Below are 20,526 nucleotides of genomic sequence, written 5' to 3'. Positions count from 1 at the left end.
AGTCTCTTCCCTGTTGTTTTATCGGGTGTTCAAAGCACTGGCGGGCATCCTATTGGTGCCACTTTCTCTTGGCCACATCCATGGTGTCTCCTCTCGTCTACTTCTAGGTGAATCATACATATACAATACACGAATGACACTTTAACCCTTGTCCAAAATGAATATACATAAATTACAAATCTCAAGTTTACGCTCATGTCCTCGGAGCAAATGCCGAGTCTTAAAGTTGACCTACTCAAAGCTAGGTGATGTCATGAGACATCACCTCACGACCATATCCGAGTTATTCATGCCATTAAATGCAAGATTGGTACTCCTACCTTGTCATGCCTATATCTATTTCTTTCTCCATCTCTATATCTATATCTCTATCTATCTCTCTATCTATATCTATATGTATATCTCTATCTCTATCTATATCTATCTATCTATCTATCTATCTATCTATGTATGTATCTATCTATCTATCTATCAAAAAGAACCGTAAGGTTCCCGTTTCACTCTTTCTTTCGTCCAACCTCCCAAAGTACATAACCCCTCCCTCCTTCCCATTTTTCGTCACATCTCTTGTTTATATCCTACACAGTTTTCCCTAAATCCTCATCAAGTGCCCATGTCTCATTGATTTATCAAATAAAATAATGTTTTTTGGTAAGACAATAAACTATTATGAAATAAGTACTTAACAATAAGATGACAAGTAAATAAGGGTGATTGCATAAAAAACTATTTTTTTAGCTCATCAATCTACAAGTGATAGGCGTACCGTCACATGCTAACATATTAGGACATATATGCTCTTGTTGCAACGCAGAGAAAAGTATCTAGTCAATAAAAAAACTCTACACCGTCGAGTGGGAACCTCGCCGAGAAAGTGTCCAACCCGTGAGTGGAGTCGTGACAAGGAAAGTTGTTCTATTCCATTGTCATGCTTATCCTCACAGACTCATATATGTTCTGTTTTCCCTTGCATGACATGCATCTGTACAATCTTGGTGAGTAATATCTATACCACCTTTGACAAACGCATATGTCCAACTAATTTTGGGAATGAGCTGGAACATAGAGTTAACACTGCTTGGTCAACTGGTTCGTGATGTGACGACTGAAGGATCAAATCTACCATAGTGCCCAAATATGGCACCCTTGACATCTTATCCTGCTCAGTGCAAGGTGGTTCCCAATTATGCAAAAGTTTGCATCTGATCAAGCATTTATTTAAGTCAGGGGTCAGGCAGGAAATTAGGAATGGTGTAGCGTTCCTTAAAAGCCCATTTTCCCTCTTTTACTTTAACATGCACCTGAATTCTATGAATTGGGCCGGACAAGTTTACCAGGGTGATAGATGTCCCATTCACTTACCACATGATGTACCTTTAGGCATGAGGATATAGGAGTTAGCGTAATAGGAGGTTGCACGATGATACCAATAATGTAATGATGTGAGACGAGATGCATGTCCCGTTGTGTCCTCATCCATGGAGCCATGTACTAACTACTTAGCAAAGTCCTTATATTCAATACTCTCTTGGTAGCCATAGTGCCCCATTTCCAAATACATGTGAAGTGCATTTCGCAATACCCTAAAGATCAAGACTTTGTTGTGGCAACTGGCACGAGATTGTATCCCTTTTAGCGACTAGATCCAAAAGTACCATGGCCCCTCAAATGGAACGTGTGGCTTAGGGCATCTCTAACCAAACCTCCAAAAGATTTCTCCTCACACTCCTCCTCAAATACAAGGAGTTAAAAAATGTATGGAGCTAACCGAACCCTCAAATTTAACTCCTGAAAATTCATATCATGCACAAACATCTCATTTGAAACTCAAATTTAAAACTAGATTAGGACCACATAACGCACAATTATACATTGTATTCCATAACACAACATCTTAGTACACAATTAAAGTAGATAGCATTTATTAGAGAAAAATTGAGGCTAAGATGAGCTAAATTAAAGGTAGGGTTTGAGGGCGGCATGGAGAGCTAGGGTTTGGTCGGGGGAAGGGGGATGGGGAGGGAAGAGCTGCATCGATGGGAGCGGCATGTAGGTCAATTGGGCGGCATCGGTGGTTGTACCATTTTTTCTACGAGAGAAGCACATACGAGATTGGGAGAGAATGAGCGTTTCCTGCCCAAATTTGAGCAGGAAATGAATCTTTTGAGGTTTAACTCCACAATTCTTTGAGAAACTATAGGTTTGAGAATTCTGTTAGCTAGAGTTTAACTCCCCAGAAGGTCTCAATATGAGAGTTTCAGGATTTTTAAGGATTCAGATTAGAGATGAGCTTAAGCGGTCAGCTACACTTCACGTGGAGTGCACTCGTCATATGCTTTGTTGCGATTGGAACCATCCCCCTTTGGTAAGTTTTTTGCCATCATCCATGGTTTCGGGATAACCTTTGTATATATTTCATCGCTCCATATTATATATGCTCTCGGAGATATTAAGCCATATCCTAACCTTTGAAACCGTTTCCCTATAACACTTCATGAGGGAGAGAGAGAGAGAGAGAGAGAGAGAGAGAGAAGCTAAGGCGATGCTCCTAACCTTAGCCGCCTTCCCCTCTCGTCGTGAGGGCGCATTGTCGGTCAAAGCCCACATGGTGTCGACGATGGGTGGGAGGTCCGGTTTAGGGGCGGCTTTCCTGGGAATGTCTTGGAGGTCTTAGAGGGTTCCTGCCGTCGGAGAAGGAGATGCGGGCTCGAGTGGAGGCCTTCGCCAGGCGATGCTCGATGGCGGCGTTGGTGAAGCTGGCAGCGGCTGGACAAATCCAACGCCGCGAGCTTTGATGGTGGACCAGCCTGTCTCGGACACCGGAGAAGACGGCGTCGGTGCATGGCCCTTGACGACGGTAAGTTCGATCTCGGATCCGGACTTGGCGGATAACGACGTGTGTAATTTGTTTCAGATTTTCTTTAGGGAGTCTCCGTATTTGGTTTGGGTTGATGTGGCGGCGACGTTTTCCAATTTTAGGAATAATCTCTTGCCTGCCCTTTTCCCCGTTCAATTGGTGTTCTTATCACCGGCGGGGGATGTGAGGTTTTGTGCCTCCGACGAGTTAGGCAACAAATTAGAAATGGTGTGGTGGGTGGCGCTCCTTAAAAGACCATTTTCCCTCTTTTACTTTGACATGCAACTGAATTCTATGAATTTGGCCGAACAAGTTTTCCAGGGTGATAGATGGCCCATTCACTTACCACATGATGTACCTTTTGTCATGAGGATTGAGGAGTTGTTGTAATGGGAGGTCGCATGGCGATACCAATAATTTAATGATCTGAGACGAGATGCATGTCCCGTTGTGTCCTCATCCATGGAGCCATGTACTAACTACTCAGCGAAGTCCTTATATTCAATACTCTCTTGGTAGCCATAGTGTCCCATTTCCAGACACATGTGAGGTGCACTCCGCAATACCCTAAAGATCAAGACTTTGTTGTGGCAACTGGCACGAAACTGTATCCCTTTTAGTGACCAGATCCAAAAGTACCATGGCCCCTCAAATGGAATGTGTGCCTTAGGGCATCTCTAACCAAACCTCCAAAAGATTGCTCCTCGCACTGTGCTAACCGAACCCTCAAATTTAACTCCTGAAAATTCATATCGTGCACAAACATCTCATTTGAAACTCAAATCTAGAACTAGATTAGGACCACATAGCGCACAATTATACATTGTATTCCATAACACAACATCTTAGTACACAATTAAAGTAGATAACATTTATTAGAGATAAATTAAGGCTAAGACGAGCTAAATTAAAGGTAGGGTTTGAGGGCGGCATGGAGAGCTAGGGTTTGGTCGGGGGAGGGGAGGGGAGGTAGGAGTTGCATCGGTGGGAGTGGCATGTAGGTCAATTGGGCGACATCGGCGGCTGTGCCATTTTTTTTTCTACGAGAGGAGCACATACGAGATTGGGAGAGAATGAGTGTTTCCTGCCCAAATCTGAGCAGGAAATGAATCTTTTAAGGTTTAACTCCACAATTTTTTGAGAAACTATAGGTTTGAGAATTCTGTTAGCTAGAGTTTAACTCCCCAAAAGGTCTCAATATGAGAGTTTCAGGATTTTTAAGGATTCAAATTAGAGATGAGCTTAAGCGGTCATCTACACTTCACGTGGAGTGGCGTTCGTCAGATGCTTTGTTGTGACTGGAACCATCCCCTTTGGCAAGTTTTTTTGCCATCATCCATCATTTCGGGATAACCTTTGTATATATTTCATCGCTCCATATTATATATGCTCTCGGAGATATTAAGCCATACCCTAACCTTTGAAACCGTTTCCCTATAACGCTCATGAGAGAGAGAGAGAGCGGCTAAGGCGATGCTCCTAACCTTAGCCACCTTCCCCTCTCGTGGTGAGGGCGCGTTGTCGGTCAAAGCCCACATGGTGTCGATGATGGGTGGGAGGTCCGGTTCAGGGGCGGCTTTCCTGGGAATGTCTTGGAGGTGGAGGCCTTCGCCAGGCGATGCTCGATGGCGGTGTTGGTGAAGCTGGCAGCGGCCGGACAAATCCAACGTCGCGAGCTTCGATGGTGGACCAGCCTGGTTAGGACACCGGAGAAGACGGAGTCGGTGCATGGCCCTTGACGACGGTAAGTTCGATCTCGGATCCGGACTTGGCGGACAACGACGTGGGTAATTTGTGTTAGATTTTCATGGTCTTTGGAGTTTCTACAAGTCCTTATCGACGTTCTCTTCTTCGGGGTGGTGAATTGCTTCGCAGATCGCGGACGCGACGTCTCATGCTCTGCATCGACGACTTCTCGACCGCTGCTTCTATAAATTTCTGTGTTTCAAAATGTTAGATCCACCAAAACAAAGGCCTGAAGGCGCATCGAACTATGTTCACGATGCGCCACCGTAATAACAAGGAATACACTACAGGACTTGCTTAGGGGTCTGAGGTAACATGCGCCAGCATGCATGTTGGGAGGCCATCCTAGACGTGGTGCACGCGGCGGCAGAGAGAAGCGGCAGATCGATCGGGTGGCCGTTGGGCGCGGCGTCGCCATTGAAGTTCCCAACCTGACGAGCCAGAGCAGTAACTAAATTTGCAAGGCCCCATTCTACCCAAAAAAGAACAAGAAAACGAAGAAAGAATTGAAGTCCCATTGGCCGACAAATAGCCGTACGCCCGTGCCTTCCTGCTGCCACGTACTTCAACTGTAGAAAAGCAGTGCACACGCCGCGGTTCTCGCAGCATCCTCAGACCCTCCGCCTCATCACAGCCTCGATCTTTCGCCGCCCTGCGTTTCGCGAAACTCCGGCCATCTCACCGTCACGGCGCCACGACTCACGACCACCTTAATCCTTCTACCCAACGTATGTATGCGCATGTAGCCGGTGCATTTTACATGCTTAATCGATCAAGATCTGCACCATTCCTCGTCAACTTCCTTGAAGATCACATCTTCTCTCCATCACTGGTCAAGTCTTCCCGTCAACTAGATATGTATATCAGCAGGTTATACTAGTAGATGTCGATGTAGGAGTAGTATATATGGCACATCACATTGGCACTGCACGTCCTGACGTCCGGCACTATATATGGCGGCAGTGAAGTGCAGCCTCGTCCCCATGCACGCTCTGCTGTGTCTGGCGTGCGTGCTGGCGCCATGGGCCGTCTTGAATTGCACTGCCGAGTGCTGACTGTGCGCTGCCTGCTGCATGAATCACGAGCTCCCACGCTGCTCTGCTTCCACCTGTCAAATTTTCATTTATCATCGCTCTTCCCCTGTCTCTCTATCTACAGTAGTATATTGCTCTGCCCTGGATTTGGCTCAGACATTTAATGTTCAAAATCAATTCAACCAATACCATATCTATGCAATCTCCATCTGCGTTTATATTCACTTCCTCCGGTCCTTTTTACTCTGTATATAAAAAATTTCTAAAGTCAAACTTCATAAAGTTTGACCATATTTATATGAAAAAAATCAACATCTAACATGCTAAAGTTATACTACAATATCAAAATTTAAGTCATGACGCATCTATTGATATTGATTTTACATTCTGAATGTTGGTATTTTTCCGATAAAGTTGATCAAATTTTACGAGGCTCGACTCCAAACAAATCTTATATGCGAACTAAAAAGTAAAAAGGACCGAAGGGAGTACCATGCCAAATCGATTCGCTCCTCTTGGCGGGCATGTTTAGATAGACGGAAGGGGCTGTGATAGTCTGTTTGTTGCGGTGTGTTCAGGAGAATTGTGTGAGTACTATTTATTATTATATGGTATCATAATTTGATACTTAATTTTGTTTATTTAATTTTATGTCATGTTAAAATTGCCTAATTTGCATGCATGACATAATACATATTTTCAAGTTGCGACATTCCAAAACAAATCGGACCAAATTCCTGCCTTCAAGGCGCGATCTCCACCAGCATTTACATTTACTAATCCAAATCGGTACGCAAAGACCAATACCCTAAGGCCCTAAGGCGCGATCTCCACCTTTATATTGAGCTAAACTTCAACCCACGGCCACAACATGGAGAAGTGCTCGTCCAACGCCGCTGCCACCATGCCACTAGTGAACGCCGGCGCACCGGCGCTTGCAATGCTAGCCGCAACGGCTGCCACCATCGTGCTCCTTCTGGCGTTCCTGCGGCGCCAGAGCAGCAAGACCACCGTGTCCAAGCGCGCCGGGCTGCCGCCGGGGCCCGCGGGGCTGCCGGTGCTGGGCAACATGCACCAGATGCTCGCGAACAAGCCCGTCTTCCGGTGGCTGCACCGCCTGCTGGAGCACGACGGCGGGGAGATCGTGCGCGTGCGCCTCGGCCCCGTGCACGTCGTCGTCGTGGCGTGCCCTGCAATGGCCCGGGAGGTGCTGCGCAAGAACGACGCCGTGTTCGCGGACCGACCGGTCACGTTCGCGGCCGAGTCCTTCAGCGTGGGCTACCGCAGCGCCAGCATCTCCCCCTACGGAGACCAGTGGAGGAAGATGCGGCGCGTCCTCACCGCCGAGGTCCTCTCCCCGGCGACAGAGCACCGACTCCGCGGCGCCCGTGAGGAAGAGGCCGACCACATGCTGCGGTGGGTGCACGCCCAGTGCAATGCCGGCGGCGTCGTCGACGTGCGCCACGTTGCCAGGCACTTCTGCGGCAACCTCATCCGGAGGCTCACCCTGGGGCGACGGCATTTCCGCGACCAGCAGCCGGACGCCGTCGGGGCGCCGGGGCCCGACGAAGAGGAGCACGTGGACGCTCTATTCGCGGTGCTCGGCTACCTCGACGCGTTCGCCGTGTCCGACTACTTCCCGGCGCTGGTCGGCCTCGACCTGGACGGCCACGAGAAGGTCATCAGGGGCGTGATGAGGACGTTGAACCGGCTGCACGACCCCGTCATCGAGGACCGGGTGGAGGAGTGGCGGCTGCTGCGGAAAGCCGGCGAGCGGCGCCACGTTGCCGACTTCCTCGACGTGCTCGCCTCGCTTGACGGCGCGGGCGGGCGGCCGCTCCTCACCGTGGAAGAGATCAAGGCACAGGCCATTGTAAGTTGTTCATTGTATTTATGTTTTTTTAAGGAAGTTCATTTCATTTATGTGGTAGTAGTATTATTCCAGTAGTAGTATTCATTGCGTGATGAATAGTATACTTTCATTCATTCATATATAAAAAGACGGTGATCAAAGTCATGTGCAGGAGACCTTACAGATGTTCATCTTGAATCAAGTGACCGTACGGGGAGAATATATGGAGCACCGCCCTTAAAACATTTTTCTGAAAAATATATGGCGTAGATAATATTGGTACACCTAACATGTTACAATTTTTGTCTCTAAAAAACAATTAATTTTTAAAATCAAAATTCATAACAAAAGTCAGGAAAAAAGGCAAAATTGACTTTGAAATTACCTACCTTAAGTGGGCTTTAAATTTGGCCTTCTATCGCTACCGACACCAAATTTGTTATTTTCAAAATAAAAAATTGAGCTATGTTTTCAATTCGGACTTGAAGTTTTGTGGCATATACGCTATTTTTTGTCCAAATTAAAAGTACAAAACAAAGGTGGATGCACCTTAAACTAAACATGAAGCAATTGCAAATATGTACTAGCAAGTTGCTTTTTGTCTTTCTGTACGAAGGGAAGCCGGGTAAACATGATTTGTGGCAAGCTTTTTTCTTTCTTACTCCATTTTTGTTATTACGCTCGTATCCCAGTTAGTGGTTTAAAAAATACCTCCATCATTTTTTTACTTCACATATTATTTTTGTCTTGAGTTTAACTTCCTAGTGTTTGATTATGTTATAAAAAATATCAACATTCAAAATACCAATTTAATATCAATAGATCCATCATAAAATATTTTCATACTGTATTTATTAGTCATTTTAAAAGTAATTATTTTTAATTATATTTAATATACATTTATTCAAACTTTAAATAGTTTGATTTAAGAAAGAAGTATTAAACAAAGTAAAAAAATAAATTGGTACTTCATCCATCTGATTTTACCAATCCTCCTTGTATTTGAAAATAGGTTGTACATCATAAAATTTAATCATAGATTTAACTAGCAAAATATAGGTTGTACATCATAAAATTTATATCATTTGAGTCGTATTTGAAAATAGTTTTGAATAGTATTATAAATAACATAAAATATATATTTTATTAGTTAAATTTACGATCAAAATTTGACATAAAATACGTAGGGAATAAGAAATCCGGACGAAGGGAGTAGTATTAAAGGGATTCCTTCTGGCTTTCATTAGCGAAACTATATACATAAGTTCTTCTACAAGCAGAAAAGTAAAGCATTAGTTAATGTTTTACACACCCACACTCCCACGGCTGTACAAAAGGCCACTGCCCAACCTTCATGTTTTCTGCCGGCAGCTAGAAAAAGAATACCCATTTCCCATGGTTAATTTCTACCCTTCCTCCTCCGAACCACATATGTGGTGGACCCAGAGTAATTGGACTATTCAATATGGCAACATCTATAGAGAGAAGTGCATTGATGAACTCATGGACATATGAACCCACTTAAAAAAACTTATTTCTAAATGCCAAAAAAACTGAAAAAAGGCTCACTCTTACATCTTCACATTATATATGCATGCAGAAAGTTTCGTGGAAAAACAACTTTTTCTTTGGCCTATGCAAAAAAGACAAAAAAAATCATGTCGTGGAACGCTATTTAGAAACACTGAAATCAAAGGAGATTTTTTTTCACGAAACTTTATGCCGCGCACACATGTTGCGAGGACGTATGCGTAAAATTTTCTTTTGAATTTTTTAACATTTTAAAGCGTGTTTAATAAGCATTTTTTGAAAAGTAGATTCATATGCCAATGGGTTCAGCACGTCACACTCAACTTCTGCGTTGGATATAAAACTTGCTGTTCTCACGTGCCTAATCGGTCAGCTGACTCCCGACATGTCTGCACGGGCATAAACACACGACCGATGGATTGACTTTTATTGCATGCACGCATGCAGGATATCATGATTGCTAGCGTGGACAACCCATCGAACGCGGTGGAGTGGGCGCTGGCGGAGATGATGAACAAGCCGGAGCTGATGCGGAAGGCGATGGAGGAGCTCGACGCCGTCGTCGGCCGGGACCGGCTGGTCCAGGAGCCCGACCTCCGCAGCCTCAACTACCTCAAGGCCTGCATCCGGGAGGCCTTCCGCCTCCACCCGTACCACCCGCTCAACCCGCCCCGCGTCGCCATGGCCGACACCACCGTCGCCGGGTACTCGGTCCCCAGGGGCAGCCAGGTCGTCCTGAGCCGCGTCGCCCTCGGGCGGAACCCCAAGGTGTGGGCAGACCCGCTCGAGTTCCGGCCGGAGCGGCACCTGGCCGGCGATGAGGCCACCGTGGCGCTCAGCGAGCCGGAGCTGCGGTTCGTGTCCTTCAGCACCGGGAGGCGGGGCTGCCCCGGGATCGCGCTGGGCACCCTCCTCACCGTCATGCTGTTCGCGCGGCTCCTGCAGGGGTTCACTTGGAGCTTGCCGCCCGGCGTGGACGGAGTCGAGCTGCGTGAGGCGGAGGCGAGCCTCGTGCTGGCGGAGCCGCTGCGCCTGCAGGCCAGGCCGCGGCTGCCGGCGCATCTCTACGGGCCCGAGTACGACTGCTCCTCGCGACAGCTATAGAAGGAAGGAGAAATGCTCTGTGTAGCTGCTGTATGTGCCCGCGGGCGTACGTGTCTGAGCCCCGGTATCTGCAGTCAACGTGTCTGTATCGAATAAGTAAAATCGTGCGTTCTTTTTTTCCAGTTCTGTATGTACTGTCGAATAAAGTAGTTGTGTGCCCCAGCTGCCAGTGAACCGGTGGAGACCAGAGATGGACCATATCGTAAGGCCATGTAGATTGTACTCCCTCTGTCTGTCAAGAAATATAAGACTCCTCTGTTCGTAAAGAAATATAAGACGTTTTATAGATCTTTTTTTTTAAACTGCGAATCAAGCTGTGATTGAATGGTTAGGTGGACAGTAGTATCCCCAACCCACCAGGGTAAGTTTTAGTGCTCGCATTATTCTTGAATTTATTTCAGGATTTTCGGTGATGCCCTTTTAGTGGGAGGAGAGGTTTCCGTCGACGACGAGACGCCTAGGGTAACTTCGTAAATCTCAAGATGATATGTCCGATCAGTCTCGTGAAGGTGCTCCTAAGAGTAGGGTGTGCGTATGTGCGTTCATAGGGGTAAATGTATGCACTTATGTATGAGCGCTTGCGTCTGTACTGTGTGCGAAATGAAATAAAATTGAGAAACTTTATCTATACCTTTCTTTAATAAAGGGCTATCACAAAAATGCCCCTAAAGTTGCAAATAAAAAAAACGTTTTAAAAGGGGAATTCCTAGCCTGGGCCAGTCCATGCAGTAAGGACCTCCTATACTGCGCTTTTGCACGCTGGAAGAAGACGAAGTGCGCCTGTTTGGGCCGACCCATGTCCGAGCGGCTGTTCTTTTCTATTTTTCGTTTTCATTTTTCAATTTTAAATAATTTGGCACTTCAAACAGTTTCGAAAATTATAAAAAATGATTATTTTTAAATAACTTTTCTAATAATAAAAATTATTTGTAGATTCAAAAATGTTCAAGATTTTGTAAAATGCTCGAAAAATGTTTGCTGATTCCGAAATGCTTGTTAAAAAATGCTCAAAAATTTGAAAACAAATGTTCGGAATATCAAAAAATGTCAACGAAATAAAAATGTGTTCGGGAAACAAACTTCCGAGATTTTGTAAAAAGGTGTACGCTTATTCATTTTAGTTTTTAACTTTGTGTATCGGAAAATATTAATGAAATTGAACAAAATTTTGCTAATTAAAAAAATATTCATGAAAGGAAAAATATCTAAAAAATTCAAAAACTGTTCCTAGCTTATAAAATAGTTTATTCACTCAGAAAATGTTCGCTGATTCAAAAAAATGATCATGCATTTCACAAAATGTTCATTAAGTAAAGAAATGTTCATGAATTTCAAAAATTATTTCATCAATTTCCAAAAAGGTTCGTCCATTCTAGAAATGTTTGCTGATTCAAGAATATTATTTAAGAAAATGTTCAAAATTTTAAAGAAAAATGTTTGCAAAAAGTATAAAATGTTCATGAATTCAAAAAATGTTCTTGATTTTACAAAATGTTCGATTTTTTAAAAAATGTTCACGAATTTCAAAAATATTCACGATTTTAAATATATTCACGGTTTTAAAGAATGTTAATAAATTTAAAATTGTTCATGAATTCATGAAGTTGAGAGTGATAGTGTATCTCCGTGATGCAACAAAATGTGGTCAGGGCCGTTGGAGTTTACGATTTTTCTACCGTTCCAATCATGGGCCCTTTTGCTAATAGATCACTAATGTATTATAAGGAAATCGTAGCAGGCTGGCCCAGCAACCTGATGAGAAAAGGAAAAATATTTATGACAGGTATTATAAGTGAGAGAATATGGATTCAAACTCGGGACGTAACCACCAACAGGCGGTTGTCGTAACCACAAGAACGAGCTACCGTAATTGTCCACTAACTGAAAGAACAGTATACACTAAATATATAATATATATTCGATATTAATTATCTAAAAAGAAATTCACAAAAAAAATGTAAACCACGAATTCTAAAAAAAGTTCATCATATTTCAACGAAAAATCATTAAATCTGAAAAGAAAGTTCATCAATGTGAAAAAACCCATCAATTTTGAAAAAAAAAATCATAAATTTTGAAAAAAGCTTATCGAATTTGTAATAAGTTCATGAAACTTCAATAAGTTCAGCGGTTTTAAAAATTCATCGAAAAACGAAAATTTTGAACAATTTTAAAAAGATTCATCAATTTTGAAAAAAATTCATTGCTTTCAAAAACTTCATCGAATTTGAAAAATTTCATCACATTATGAAAAAAGTTCATCAATTTTGAAACAATCTCATCGATTTGAATAAAAGTTCACTAATTTGATTTTTTTCATCTAATAATGAAGAAGAAAAAAGGAAAAAAATGAAAAGGAAAAGGTAGAAAGGAAAAAGGAAAAGAAGAACCCAAATGATAAGTGCCACACGTGTGGCACGAAGTGGCACCGCCCTGACGTTTTTACAACTAAAATTGTCATCCGAAAAGAAAAGAAACCCAAAAAACTGAATCTTGCCAATTAAACAGAAAGTTGCCATGCTTCACAACTAAAGTTGTCATCCTCGGGTAATTAAAGTTGCCATCAAAAAAATGTCAGGGCGGAATTGCTTCGTATCACACATGTGGTACTTATCAGGGTCGAAGAAGAGAGAAGAAATGAGAAAAAAATGAAATGTATGTAACTTATCTCTAAGGGCTAAGTGGACGTATGATTAGTACAGCTTAGAGCATCTCTAGTCGCGCCCCCAACAGCCCCCCCAAGGTGTCCTTTTAGCGCCAGCGCCCAAAAATCGGCCCAGTCGCGCCCCCAGGATCTCATTTAGCACTGATTTGGGCCGAAATAACAGCCGGGGAACCCGAGCCGAACCCAAGCGCCCAGGGGTCGCCTGGGGGCGCCGATAGAAGCGAAAAGGGGCATGGGACCGCTTTGTCGGCGAGAGGAGCCCCTTTTCCCGCCGCCCCCCGCTTTCCCCCCTCGGCTTCCTTCCCATTCTCCATTCCTCCCGCCAATCGCCTCCTCCTCCCCTCCCAGCCGTCCGCCATGCCGCCGAGAAGAAGTACGCCGTGCCGCGACGGATGCCACCGCCGCCGCCATCACCCAGCCGAAGCAGAGGAAGCAGAGGGTGCCGCCGTCCAAGTCCCCGGGCATGTCTAACGTCGACCTGAGGGCGGAAGTTCAGCGTCGGGAGGCTGTAACCACCGACCGGTGGAACAGGGCCAACGCCAACAAGGCCCGGGTTAGGGCGGCGATCGCGGCGGTGGCGGAGCAGGCGGAGCGTGATGTCAACTACGCAATTTTATTCTTATAGACTCGTGTTGGGCCTCCAAGCGCATAGTTTTGTAGGCCAGTAGCAATTTTCCCTCAAGTGAATAACCTAAGGTTTATCAATCCGTGGGAGGTGTAGGATGAAGATGGTCTCTCTCGAACAACCCTGCAACCAAATACAAGAAATCTCTTGTGTCCCCAACACACCCAATACAATGGCAAATTGTCTAGGTGCACTAGTTCGGCGAAGAGATCGTGACAAAAATGTAATATTGATGGTAGAAATATATTTTTATAATCTGAATAAATAAAAATAGCAAGGTAGCAAATAGTAAACGGGCACAAAAACGGTATTGCAATGCTTAGAAATTGAGGCCTAGGGTCCGTACTTTCTCTAGTGCAATCTCTCAACAATGCTAATATAATTGGATCATATAACCATCCCTCAACGTGCAACGAAGAATCACTCCAAAGTTCCTATCTAGCGGAGAACATAAGAAGAAATCCTTTGTAGGGTACGAAACCGCCTCGAAGCTATTCTTTCTGATCGATCTATCCAAGAGTTCGTACTAAAATAACACCAAATAATTTCAGATTCATAATACTCAATCCAACACAAAGAACCTCAGAGTGCCCCAAGATTTCTACTGGAGAAACAAAAGACGAGAACGTGCATCAACCCCTATGCATAGATTACCCCAATGTCACCGCGGGAATCCGCGAGTTGAATGCCAAAACACATATCAAGTGAATCAATATGATACCCCATTGTCACCACGAGTATTCATATTCAAGACATATATCAAGTGCTCTCAAATCCATAAAAGTATTCAATACGATAACAACGAAATCTCAAAGGGAAAAAATCAATTCATCACAAGATAGAGAGGGGAAAACACCATATGATCCAACTACATTAACAAAGCCCGCGATACATCAAGATCGTGACATCTCAAGAACATGAGAGAGAGAGATTAAACACATAGCTACTAGTACAAACCCTCAGCCCCGAGGGTTGACTACTCCCTCCTCATCATGGTGGCCGCCGGGATGATGAAGATGGGCACCGGAGATGATTCCCCCCCCGGCAGTGTGCCGGAACAGGGTCTAGATTGGTTTTCGGTGGCTACAGATCCTTGCGGCGGCGGAACTTCTGATCTAGGTTAACCCCAAGGGTTTTGGAATATTTGTGAATTTATAGGGCGAAGAGGGGGTGCGGAAGGCCACCGAGGTGGGTACAGCCCACCTGGGCGTGCCTGGGGGCCCAGGCGCGCCCTGGTGGGTTGTGCCCCCCTCGGGGCACCCCCAGGTGCTGCTCTGGCCCATCCTGGGTGTTCTGGTCCATAAAAATTCTCCAAAAAGTTTCGCTGCATTTGGACCCCGTTTGATATTGTTTTTCTGCGATGTAAAAAACAAGTAGAAAACAACAACTAGCACTTGGCACTATGTTAATAGGTTAGTCCCAAAAAATGATATAAAATAATTGTAAAATGCTTGTAAAACATCCAAGAATGATAATATAACAGCATGGAACAATAAAAAATTATAGATACATTGGAGACGTATCAGCATCCCCAAGTTTAATTCCTGCTCGTCCTCGAGTTGGTAAATGATAAAAACAGAATTTTCGATGTGGAATGCTACCTAACATGTCATCTCATATTGTTTTGTTTATAGCATGGACATTGTGACAGCCTGATTTTTGGCCCTTTCTTTTTCTTTTGTTTTTCTAAGGTTTTTGCTTGAGTTTTCTTTTTCTGTGGCTTTGTGGTCTGGAAAGTGAAGAAGATGAACTCTTCTTTGCTTCCAGAGTGGCTTGTCATACCCAAATCCTTCCCTAGACCCTGTCATTTTCATCCTAGCCCAAATCCCAATATTCTTTTTATTGGGAATATTCCTTTTCTATTAAAGGAATAACTCAAATTGCCCTAGGTTGTGAAGCAACCTTTATTTCCATCACTCCTAAAATTCCCAAATAATTCTCATAAATTGTTTGGGTCATATCTTTCTCAAATATGGCAAAATATTTCATTTGTCATGTTTATCATCATGCTCAAATAATTCATTTCCTATTCTGCCCTAAATGGCACATTGTGAAGCAAGTGCTAGTTTCCTTTTCCCAATTGACCTCAAACTCCTAGGACACCTTTTCCTGCCCATATCATTGCCACATGCAAAAATGCAACCTCATTTGCCTAGTAATTATTTAATTATGATTTTTCAAAGTTTCTATCCAGAAAGAAGCTTTGTGAAGGAGGTGCAAGCTAAGAATATCCAAATGAGTTGCCATTTTGCATGATCCTTCATATAATCATATCATAGCCCTACACCAAAGTAGAGCGCATGTCATGCCTCCATGTGAGCTCATCTTCAATTCTTTGATTCTGTCCAAAATTTCAGTTTGTGAAGCAAGTATATTTTATCTTGCTCCATTATGGCTGCCAATTTTTCTAGGCCTTCTATTGTCCATATAACTTACCTCCACCCATTTTGGGCATGTTTCATCAGGCCATTATTTCTCTAGAATTTTTGCAAGTTTCTGTCCAGAGGAGATGTTTGTGAAGCAAGTACCAGTTTGGCTTGGCCAATTGGTATGAGACTTTTTGAGCATCTTCATAGGACCAAATGACTCTGCCTTGCCCAATTTGAGCTCAAGTTGATGCTTCATCAGAGTGCATCATCCAAATCTTGATTCTGGACCATATTTGGCAGTTGCAAAGCAACTCTGTTAAGTCTTCATCCAAACCCCTCCATAGTTACCAGGATGTAAGTCCTTCTTTAACTCAACCTCCCAGACAACTCCATTTGACCCAATCACCTCCCTGTTGAGCAGCAGTACACGATCAAGTTTACTGCAGTAAACTTCAGGTGTTAACTGCCATTTAACCATGTCCCTTTCAACCAAACTACCACTGCAGTTGCAACCTCCCCAGGAAGGACAAGCCCCCAGACATTGTTTGGCCGGCCGTGTGCCACTGTGTGCACCAGTGCACGCGGTGATCACGAGCTTTGGCATGCAATGCGCGCGCTCTGCTGGCATTGGCCGCGTCCAGGGCGTCTTCTTGCTCGGGCCCCTCTCCCTCTCGTCGCCTTCGCGCTCGTGAGCCTGTCCAACAGCTAGCCTGCGTCGTCGCCGTCCTCATGGAGCCCTCTTCCCCTCCGTCAGCCCCTCCGCCAGCTCTCGTCGTCGCGCGCCCACGGGAACCCTGTAGCCGACCGGGCATCTATGGCGTTCGGCCTCTTCTCCTCTTGTCCACGAGCTCGGCCTCGTCTCCGTGAGCCCTGCCCTTCGTCTGTTCCCTCTCCGTCGCCTTCCCCAAGCTCATGCGCGTGCACACGCGTCCGCGGCGCCGGCCGCGTGTCCGCGGCGACGACAGCGCGACACCTTGCCCCGCGGCTATATAAGCCCACCCCGAGGCCGTTCGACCTCACCACCAGCCCCCCTCACTCCCAGCAACCTCCCCATCCATCCGCCCGAGCCTCTGGAGCTCTCCTGCTCCACCATTACCGCCATGGCCGCGGGCCTCCTCATCCTAAATTCGCGGCCACCAGAGCCCTACTCTTCCCCTAGCCACCACCCTCGGTTTCCCCGGAGTCCGGCGAACCTCCCTACCCTCTCTCCACCTCGCCGGAGCACCCCTAGGGCCGTGCCCCGAGAACGGCCGCCGCTCTCTGTCGCCTCCCTGTCGCCGTGAGCCCCGTCGCCCCTGGTCCTCCCCGACGCCCTTTTCTCGTCTGGGTGGGCGCGACACTCCACCCCGAACCGGCCGGTGCTCTCGCCTGAGCCTGGGACGGCCGGAGCTGCCCGCCCTGTCGCCGATCTCCTCCCTGCCTCCCTCCTCTGTTTCCATCGGGGCGCAGCGAGGAGGAGGAAGAAGACAGGAGCCTGACGGGCCCCATCTCCTAGCGGCCCCACCTGTCGGCGGGTAGGCGTTGACCCCGCCTGCCTAGCTGGATAAGTGACGGGCCCCACCGCCCACGGGACCCGCACGTCAGCGTCACACGCCTCGGTCCCGCCTCGGCTGACTGGATTAAGTGGAGGCGTACTCGGTTGAGTACGTTTTCACCTTCGGGAAAGCGCATTTTCCCTCCGCTTCAGCTCAAAGTACGCTTTCTTTTATTGAAAGCGTATTTCCTCTCTGTTTCAGCCCATAATGCGTTTTCTTAATCAGAAAGCGTCTTTCTAACTTTGTGCCTCTGTCTTATCCACTCAGGGACTTGTTTGTGATGATATTTTTGTAGAAAAGTCCCTGAACTTCAACCCTCCATATCTTTTTAACCACAACTCCAAATGAGGTGATTCCAAAGCCCACTTCTTCGTCTCGTCGAGCCCGTTCTGTTGGTTTCATTTTCACTATGGTTTGACACTGTGAAAATGACCTTTTTGCCCTTGCACGTAAACAGCCCCTCCGAGAGAGAACTATTTCCGGCAAATCTTTCCGCGGCTTCACCGCACTTCTCCCCGATGCCTTCTTCATCCCCAGGCAAGCCACAATACCCATTTGCATGATAGTCATGCAGTAGCCATGGTTTTCAACTTGAATATTTATTAAATGATTGCTTGTTTAAAACATGATTATCGTTGTTTTGGTAATGCTTCTGGTTTAGTGCTTACCTGTTTGCTATGTTGTTATGCACCTGGTTATCATGCCCTGCTAGTTGCTAGTATTGCTTTCATATTGCCATGCTTGACAGTAGTACATGTTGGTTGGTCATGTTCTTCGGTGCATGATTAACGTCGGTTATCGAGTACCATTAATATGCGTTGTTCCTTTGTTGTTAGTTGGTTAAGTCTTACTCGGTGATGTTATTGATGATTTCTTGCATGTTATTTATGTTTGATGATAATGGTCATGTTATGCTATGAGTAGTGTTGTTCTTGTAAAACTTATGCTCGTCATTATGCCATGTTCAGTTGGACATTATTCATAGTTGATATGGTGGATAGTTATGTTGCATCCCGTACTTATGTTCATATCATGTTCATGCATTGTAATTGCATCATGTTATTTTATCATGGCTCAGCATTTTGCATTCAAGTTTAACCGGATTTAATTGAACTTGAACAACTGTTGGCCGAGTCATGGTGCCACCAGATCGAAACTGACCAGTGCAACCACGCTTACCTTATGGGAAGGTCCTAACTGGGTCTATTGTCGTGCATCTCGCCGGTGCCTCCCACGAGGGAAGGTTATGGGCGTGCTTACCCTGATTAGGTAGGCAGACATAACCTTGTGTGCTCGTTGTTTTTAGTTTTATGGATCCGGTCCCCGAGTGGGAGTGTTTTGACCACGACGGTGGTCGGGGTGTCTTTGGTAGACACGGAGCCACCCAGGACTAGCCCATTGGGGATTTGGTCGGAGTGGCCGGGAGAATGTCACGACACTAGATCGGTTTTGTCGGAACGCCGTTGGTCCACCCGAATGGGAGTGCGAGGCCATGGGTTCCATGGTGTGGGTACAGTGTGCTAACCTCTGCAGAGTGTATATTAAATCTATCGATAGCCGCGCCCGCGGATAAGGGCCCAGTTCGTGTCGGTCCCACCGTGAGTCAACAGTATTAATAATAACTTGATTAATAACAACCCCGGTTTGATGATGAGATAAGTTGGTTGTGATCACCGTAAGGATCACGGGCCAAATATTGGTCGTGGTTGTGATCGCCGTAAGGATCACGGTTTGAGACCAAGTGTTGGTCGTGGTTGTGATCGCCGGAAGGATCACGGTGGTATCGAGGATACCGAGTTATTGTATATTCGCGATGTTGTGCGAGAATCATGGGTAAAGATCAAGCTCCTTGTGGTCATTTAATGATTACTACGGTATTGTTTATACCAAGCTTGATTTGATCCTGAGATAATCGTGTGATGTCCGAGGTTGGTAAGTGAGGCATGTGATGGTTGCGAGATAACCCGAGCAGAATTAATGGTGCATGTAGTGTCATCATGTTGCATGCTAGTATCGTCAGATTTATATGTATATGCTATGCTCATGTTGTTTTACCTGTATCATGTTCATGTTGCCTTTGGATTCTTAGTGGCTATTATGATTATTTTCATGATGGTAGCTGGTATTATTTTGGAGTATTACTTTGGATGTCATGTTGCTCATGCCATGTTGTTATAAGGATCTCATGTTAATTCCTACTTAACTTGTAATTTCCATGCTATTGTTTGTCTTGAATGCTTCTAGTTAATTGTGAGCTTGCAAGTACATTCAATGTACTGACCTGGCGTGTCATGCCAGCTTGCAGGTCGTGCCTGGATTGCTTGCTTGTTTGGTGTTGTTCCTGTGTTCGCGAGCTAGGATAAGCGTTCCAGCCAGAGTCCCTGCGGAGTGGAGTTCACCACCGTCGTCGTTGTTCCGCTGCTAGAGTTATTCCGCTGCTTCGAGTTGTTCTGCTGCTTGCATAGAGCAACTGAGGATGGCGTAGTGTCCCCGTGCCGATGTTATTCATTGTAATATCGGAAACCTTGTATTCATATCCGTGTAATAATAGAAAGCTGGTTTGTTCTATGCTAAGCAGTGCCGTATTCCAGAAGACTTCTCCTCGATCTCTGGGCTGGAATACGGGGCATTCCAGTTTTCTCTGAGCCGGGGTGCCACAGACATTTGAACTTTTATATGGTTCAAAGCAATAGTCTAGTTTTGACATTAGACTTAAATACTGAAGCATATCAACAAGCAATCATGTCTTTCAAAATATCAACGCTAAAATAAGTTATCCCTAGCCCATCATGCTCAATCATTGATCCATTCATGAAATACACTCGCATATTAACTACACCCAATGCTCAAGTACGATCATAGTGCCCCTTAGTTGGTGCTGTATAAGAGAAGATGGAGACTCAAATTAAAAAAAATTGCATAAAGTAAAAGAAAGGCCCTTCGCGGAGGGAAGTAGGGATTTGTAGAGGTCCCAGAGCTCAAAGCGTTGAGAGATAAAAATATTTTGAGAGGCATACTTTTCCCACCAACGAAAACGACTTAGAGTTCCCAACACTTTCCATGCTAGATATATCATAGGCGGTTCCCAAACAGAAAATAAAGTTTATTCCTTTTTCCACCATACTTTCACTTTCCATGGCTAACCGTATCCACGGGTGCCCTCCATACCAACACTTTCCAAGGAATTTATTATTTGACAACATAAAGTA

At 45.1% G+C, this 20,526-nt stretch overlaps 1 protein-coding gene across 1 annotated transcript; it reads left to right on the top strand.

Annotated features, from left to right (window-relative positions):
- The first annotated feature begins 6,508 nt into the window (after positions 1–6,508).
- LOC123125032 (tyrosine N-monooxygenase-like) lies at positions 6,509–10,384 on the top strand. The gene is made up of 2 exons (XM_044545571.1): positions 6,509–7,510; positions 9,467–10,384. Exons 1-2 carry the CDS (start codon positions 6,509–6,511, stop codon positions 10,121–10,123), a joined length of 1,659 nt encoding a protein of 552 aa, XP_044401506.1. The 3' UTR covers positions 10,124–10,384.
- Positions 10,385–20,526: the final 10,142 nt, after the last annotated feature.

This window comes from Triticum aestivum, chromosome 5D, assembly GCF_018294505.1.
Source record: "Triticum aestivum cultivar Chinese Spring chromosome 5D, IWGSC CS RefSeq v2.1, whole genome shotgun sequence".
In the NCBI taxonomy this organism is placed as follows: Eukaryota; Viridiplantae; Streptophyta; class Magnoliopsida; order Poales; family Poaceae; genus Triticum; species Triticum aestivum.
Note: the sequence above shows the minus strand (reverse complement) of the source record. Positions and strands in the feature narration are given on the sequence as shown.

Bases quoted from the DNA above. Each gene is read 5' to 3' on its own strand.
- LOC123125032 (XM_044545571.1), top strand. From the start codon at position 6,509: ATGGAGAAGTGCTCGTCCAACGCCGCTGCCACCATGCCACTAGTGAAC. The intron at 7,511-9,466 runs GTAAGTTGTTCA...GCACGCATGCAG, and splicing joins AGATCAAGGCACAGGCCATT to GATATCATGATTGCTAGCGT.